At 40.0% G+C, this 7,234-nt stretch overlaps 1 protein-coding gene across 1 annotated transcript; it reads right to left on the reverse strand.

The window, feature by feature from the left end:
- Positions 1-1,834: 1,834 nt before the first annotated feature.
- On the reverse strand, positions 1,835-5,079 carry LOC308403087 (uncharacterized protein). Its single transcript, XM_080892337.1, has 5 exons — positions 5,017-5,079; positions 3,831-3,923; positions 3,607-3,687; positions 3,334-3,389; positions 1,835-2,620 (listed from the first exon to the last, which is right to left on the reverse strand). The coding sequence occupies exons 3-5, from the start codon at positions 3,623-3,625 to the stop codon at positions 2,327-2,329; spliced, it is 369 nt and encodes a 122-aa protein (XP_080748463.1). The 5' UTR covers positions 3,626-3,687; positions 3,831-3,923; positions 5,017-5,079; the 3' UTR covers positions 1,835-2,326.
- Between the last annotated feature and the right edge of the window lie 2,155 nt (positions 5,080-7,234).

Raw genomic sequence — 7,234 nt, forward strand, 5'->3', positions numbered from 1 at the left:
ATGGTATATATGCATCAATCTATCAATCGTTTGTTGTAAGATTCAGATAATTATTTTTTAAAAGCGAGACATTTTAAATGAGAATAAGAAAGAAAAGTATTTCTTTGTGCCCCCCTTTCCCTGTTAATGCCCTACCTGGCCCCCTGGCAACACTTTGCTAGACCCGCCCCTGCACAGTTACCAGCTGTCAGCTGCTTAGAAAAGGATCCTGGTGTTATTTGTCTCTCAGAAACAGTTCATAACTTCCCTTCAACTCATTCATGTCACCTAAAAGGTAAACCTGTTTCTCCATCACCTGTTCAGCTCTGATGATCCAGTAAGGACGTCTCCTGGTTTCATCTTCATGTTTCCCTCTCACCAGATAACCAAACCATATCATGACCAGCAGGTTTACAGCTGTGGCTCCAGCAAACATCAGCTGATACTAGAAATTAATATTAAATAAATTCTAACAACAGCTGATCAAGCTTAAACGTGCTGCTGTTGTTTAGCGCGACATCCGCTGGTTTCCTCTTTCGGCGCAAAGTGAGCGATAAACAAACAAGAGAGCCGATCAGCTGATCATTGATCAGTTTCATGATTGAAGTAGAAACAGGAGAGGGAGGGGAGAGGATGAAAGGAGAAGAGGCAGCTGTGCAGCAAAGACACAGAATAACTCCAGCTTTGTGTCTTTTTCATTGTAGCTGAATTACGGGACAAACTGTTCCTTTTCACCTCAATAAGAAACGCGTAATATTTTCTCTGAATACCAGACGGGATGGTTGGCAACTCTAATAACTTATGAACAAAATAAAGTTTAACATCATTAACATCATAGCACCCACCCAGCTGTATAGAAACTCCGTCATGCTAGCTAGCACGCAGTACGGAAAAAGTCAGAATAACGAAAATAAACTCCACCTAAACTTGGTTCATATCTGACCCAGAGAGACTGCAGGTCATAACTTCTTACCTGAAGTTCAGTTCACACTTGGGTCTCTTTTCCTTCTGCGTCCCCTTTCCTTCATCCACCTGCTGGCCTCCACCACTTGCTAATGTTACTGAATCTGTGGAAGCTCCGCGATAGCCACCACACGAAGTAACGAGTAACGACCCTATCTAAATCCCAGTAACGACTAACGCGTTCCTGATTTTGGCATAATAACTAGTTACCGTGCTCGTTACCACAATAATAACGTAGTTACTGTAACGCGTTACTTAATAACGCGTTAGTCCCAACACTGCTGTGCACACAGGAATCCTCATCTTTACTCTTGATTCAATTCACTTTGACTTTTATAGTCCAAGGGCGTAGATTTGGTTTTGGCATTGGTGGGGACGGATGATTCAACCACCAAACCCTGCCCTGTTTGTTCTTTTTTTCCCCTTTCTGTCTTTGCTTCTTGATAACAAAAGGAGAAATATACTTGCCTACATATGCTATTCTATACTTTTAAACCATTTAAAATTACAATTCATAGTTTTGGTTACATGGTTACAGACGATCTTAGACTGAAGTGGGACAAAGAACATAGGAGTGGTATATACATACATGCATATATATATATATCTGTGTGTGTGTGTGTGTGTGTGTGTGTGTGTGTGTGTGTGTGTATTACATATGGCTCCCTTAAAAAGTTCCCTTTATCACACAAGGGCAATGGAAAGAAGGAAAAAACATTTTTTTTAACATTCAAAATGAAAACACAGCATGAAACATGAAAAAAACCCCTCTATATCTTCTTACACTCACATGTACTCTTTTATTTACAGTTTGTCATTTTAATTACACTTACAATGGCAGCTTCACACATCATCTGGTCCTGTGACCATGTGTCAGAACAGGATGCCCCACCGTACTAATACTGCTCGACAGTGACTCAAACATCTTATAGGACTGAAATTTGATACTTTTTCCAACACTCTGATTGGTTGGCTCAGTTCATTTCACATGTACTGGGCATGTTGTTGCCCAGCAGCAATGCTGTGCTGTAGAGAGTTAAGTTATAAATAACAGCTAATTCTTTTGATATATTATTATTCAATCCAGATGCTTAGGATACTTTCACATTCCTTGTGGTTAAAGTCAGTGGCTCTAAGTGTGGATGTTGTGTATCGTACCACAGTGTGGTACAAAAGCACTTGACCTCTTTGTTGGCTTCTCCTCCTGTGAAAGAGGCAGGTCCGTATCTTCCTGATAGGCTTTAATAATTATCTTCACAGGGAAATAAAATCTAAGATCTCAGAACAGATCAGCACCAAAACACCATCACAAAATCACTGTGACTCAAACACTAAATACATTATTTTTATTCATAAATCTGTTATATTCTTTAAATAAATGATCTCATTTTCTTAGCTTGTTGACTGTTGAGTAGAGCGGCTCCTCAGTCGGCGGGTACAGTTGGGTGTCACTCGAGTCAGTTCGACATTTGGGAAACTTCACAGTAGAATATTCACAGGCAGAGTAGCCGAGTCTGACTGTCTCAGCAGCAGCTTTATCGGAGTTTTGAAAGTTAATGGTAGCATAATGTGTTGAGGGCACAGGGTTTGGAGAGCTGACGGTGGCATAAATTGTGTTTGTTGCATTTTCTGAGTCTGGCAGCTGGAGGCGCTCCTGTATCTCCTCATAGGTACAGTCCTTCACGGGAAGAATGAGAAATTATTATTTTTTTAAAGCAGTGTATTTGATTTCTTTACTGAAGTAATATGATCATTATTTTTGGTCATGTGAGAGAACTCTGACTACACAACTGTTGTGTGTGGAAATAACATTTACATGTCTGTTTATGGTGAAGTCTTTGCTTTCTTTAAATCCATAAACTTCATTTCACTTCTCAAATATCACGTTGTGTGTCTCCTATATGATATATTTAACTGACATTTGTTATTGTAACAACCATCGATTTATACAGGAAAACAATGACTATTAACAAGGTTGGCCAAACTTTTGCATCCCACTGTAGATTTCGGGACATGTATTCTGTAATCTGTAGTGGAATACATTTTAAAAGTAACCTTCCCAACACTGGTTATGCTGAGTTGGTTATGTCTAAGGTAAGACAGTAAACTAAAAACTAATGACCATGAGCTGTGATTGCAGATGAAAGAACGAGGTTAAAACTGTTCCTGATCAGTGACATGCTGCCAACAGCGCCTCCTTCATGTGAACATGCTGACACCTATTCTGGGAAAGTGAAGCCAGATAAAGAAAAGAGATCCTGTGCACGGTGAACTTCGGATGAACACACTGGGAAGAAAACGAGGTTTTGATCTTGTTTGCCGCAGAAGTGTTGCACAGTAAAACTACACCGCACACCAGCAAGACAAAAAAAGCAACATTTCCACACAAACCTCTTTGGTACGGCATGCTGCTGCACCATTTCCTGTGTTTTTTGAACGTGAAAATCCTGTTAAACAGAAAACAAAGACAGCAAAACATAAATGAGCAGTTTATGTTTTGGATTTAAGTGGACATTTACAAAGATTATCAGCTTTAATGAAGTAATGTCTGGATACTTTTGCTGCTGTGTTTTTAGACGGTGTGAGATAAGGAAGTACATGAATGTGGTTTGTGGGTACAAATTAACATATCTAGTAATGTTGTGCAAACAAACAGTAACTTACGTTTATAGATTAGGATCATCAGTATCACAAAAAGCAGCACAGCCACACAGACGATCACAGAAATGATGGCCTCAGAGACGCCTCACAAATAAAACAGAAACATATTCAGCATCAGTTAAAAAGAAAACATTTGCGACGCACACATTTCTATGCTGAGGAATTTAAAGTGAATTTTACTTAAATGAAAAAGTAAAAACTAAAACAAACTAAAAGTCCTCTCTCACCACGTGTCCCAGCAGCTGCAGCTGCAGCTGTAGTCGTCGCTGTAGTCGTCGCTGTAGTTGATGAAATGGTAAACGTGGATGTTGTTGGTGATCCTGAAAGAAAAATGAAGGTCAAGGAAGTTCTACTTATGAAAATGTTTGAAATTTTTATTGATTTTTATTTTAATTAATTTGATAAATAAGACAAAATGTGTCGGTTTAAAGGTTTATTTTCTTCTTTTTTGATCCTTCTGTTAAAACAAGGACCTTAATAATACATTCTAATCCCAAATTTGTGTCAGTAGTTATTAAAATTGACCTGATCCAACTTTTACCTATGGTTTATTGTCACAGAGACAAAAACACACAATTAATGCAGCAGAAATTAACTGCATGAATATAACCGATTAATGCTGCATTTATTTGAATTTAGCATCCTGCTAATGTTCATAGCTTGACATCACACTTTCATAGCTCATTGGGACACTTAGAACCGTTGATAATGATTCTTCACACTTGTGTAAATGTCTATCTTTCTTTTAAGCCCTGATCTCGAAGCTGGAACCGCAGATTTTTAGCTTTGGTTGATAATTTTCAGACATCACAACTCAAAGGGAGGAGCAGGAAATGAAAACAAATGCAGCAGCATTGCTGTAGGTACTCTGTATGCTTGGTAGTCTGTTTTAGAGTAATGGGACTGACTTCTAAAAGTGGCTGATGAAACCATACAGAGCCAGTTAAACTGATTCTTTCGCAGCATATACAGGACTCACTGCAGGTCTCACAGGTCTGCAATCAGAGCAGACTGAAAGTTGTGGAAGCACACAGATTTAAGATTCTGTGTAGTTATTTTAAAGTTAATGTTAAATCATTTTAGTTGTACAATCTCAGTCCTTAATGACACAAAAGGTTATCAGCTGAACACGCCCACGTTACTGTCTTAAAGCTCTTTCTGTATCAAACCACTTCCTCTCATGTAACGTTTTCCTGGTTTGCTTCTTTACATAAAATTAAAGGGTTCATTGAGTTTTTATTATCAGATATCAGAAGTCTTCACTTTAGAAGACTTTTTATTGGCTGAAATTTAACAGGACAAACGTATGTTGTTATTATAGATAAAGTTTATGTGAATTATTACTGCTCTGTAATATCCTGTACATTGTGAACATGTCAAATAACACCCACAGAATAAAACAGCGTGACTCACCTACAGTCAGGATCAGTCTGTTGCAGATTTGTTGGTTGTCGTTTTTCGCTCGACACCAGTATGTCCCGCTGTCATCTGCTGTTACATTTCTTATTGTAACAGTAATATTTGTCTTGTCTTTATCATTTATGTAAAACTTCTTGTTCTTATCAGGCTCATTGGTCGTTACTAGAGTTTGACATATAGATGGATCGTCTCCCTTACAGATTGATTTTGAAGGTGAGGCCTTCTCTTTGCATTTACACCAGTATGTGAAGTTCTGACCAGCAGCTGGTGATCTTGTGAAATTAGTAATATCTGTAGAAAACAGAAGAGAGCAAGTACTTGAAAACACTGTATTTAGGCACGCCTTTAAATAAAACGGAAACTGCAACAACTGGAAGACATTACGAGAGTTACTCACGTTCCACATCCAGTTGTATTTTCTGGAGCACGACCGTTTCTAATTTCACTCCACACCAGTAGACACCTTCATCCTGTGAGCACACGTTACTGATGGACAGGCTGAAGTTTCTGTTTGTCTTTGTGAAAGTGAATCTGCTGTTTGACTGTCGAGGATATTCTACCATGTTCTCACAGACAGAGTTATTCTCTTTGCAGAAAAAAAATGGTTTGTTGTCTCCTTCATAATCACATTTGATCGTGGTTTTAGTTGTTCTGTACGCAATTTGATTAAATTGCTTCAGGCATTTAATTTTCACTACAAAGGAGGAAAAAACGGTAGATTAAGCATTCCAAATGAAATACATTAACCTAAATTAATCTCCTCTTAATCTGCCTCTCTTTTTTAAAAAAAACTGCAACTTTTTGAAAATGATAATTTCTTAATTTAGCTGATGAGAAATGATGACTTGTCAGGCTTAGGCTTTTAGACTAGAAGACAAAAAGGCATAATAATAAAACTAAGCTGATCTAAAATTTGATGTCTATCAGTTTGTTAAATGCTGCTTTAAAAAATATGTGCTATTAAAGTAGCAAAAACTTAGATATCACATGAGTGGTTTTTGTTTTTAAAAAAGGAATTCTTACCAGAGTTGTTACAGTTCCAAGAATCCTCAATTTTAAGTTCCCTGAAGACCACTCTCAGGATGGTTTGCTTTCTTTGTTGATTTTCTTGAGCATTTGGTTTGTTGCAGGTGAATTCAACCGATGGGCATTTATTCGATTTTGATATCTCACAGCCTGAGGACAAGCATTCACTTCAATTCAGTCACTTAAAAAAAACCCAGAGATTCATTCAAAACTCTAAAGATACGTTCGTCACATGTTGCCTCCTGTGAGATTCCTGACACCCCTCCCCCACCCATCACCTTCACTCAATACCAGGTTGAGATGCAAATGAGGAGACTTCACTCAGGCAAGTCTGCTGGACCAGACGGAGTGAGTCCCCTTGTCCTCAAGACCTGTGCCCCCCAGCTGTGTGGAGTCTTTCATAAACTGTTTATGCTGAGTCTGAGTCTGCAGAGGGTCCCGGTGATGTGGAAGACATCATGCCTCGTCCCTGTACCAAAGACGCCTCGTCCCAGTGGCCCCCAGGATTACAGGCCCGTGGCACTGACCTCCCACATCATGAAGACCCTGGAAAGGCTCATCCTGGACCAGCTGCGACCCATAGTAAGACCACATCTGGATCCCCTTCAGTTCGCTTATCAGCCTCGTCTCGGAACAGAGGACGCCATCATCTACCTGCTCAATCGTGTCTACACCCATCTGGACCAGCCGGCGAGCACTGTGAGGGTCATGTTTTTTGACTTTTCCAGTGCTTTCAACACCATCAGGCCGACCCTCCTGGGTGATAAGTTAGCAGCGATGCAGGTGGATGCTTCTCTGGTGTCCTGGATTGTTGATTACCTGACAGGAAGACCACAATATGTACGTCTCCCACAGTGTGTGTCTGACAAGGTGATCAGCAACACAGGGGCACCACAGGGGACTGTCCTCTCCCCCTTCCTCTTCACCCTCTACACCACAGACTTCAGCCACTGCACAGAGACATGCCATCTTCAGAAGTTTTCTGATGACTCTGCGGTGGTTGGATGCATCAGCAGGGATGATGAGACAGAGTACCGGGCTGTGGTCGACTCCTTTGTCACGTGGTGTGAGCAGAATCATCTGCAGCTCAACGTGGCAAAGACCAAGGAACTGATCGTGGACTTCAGGAAGACCAGGAAACACTTGACCCCTGTTTCAATCCAGGGGGTCAGTGTTGACATTGTGG

Source organism: Rhamphochromis sp. 'chilingali' (assembly GCF_963969265.1).
Source record: "Rhamphochromis sp. 'chilingali' genome assembly, chromosome: 9".
In the NCBI taxonomy this organism is placed as follows: Eukaryota; Metazoa; Chordata; class Actinopteri; order Cichliformes; family Cichlidae; genus Rhamphochromis; species Rhamphochromis sp. 'chilingali'.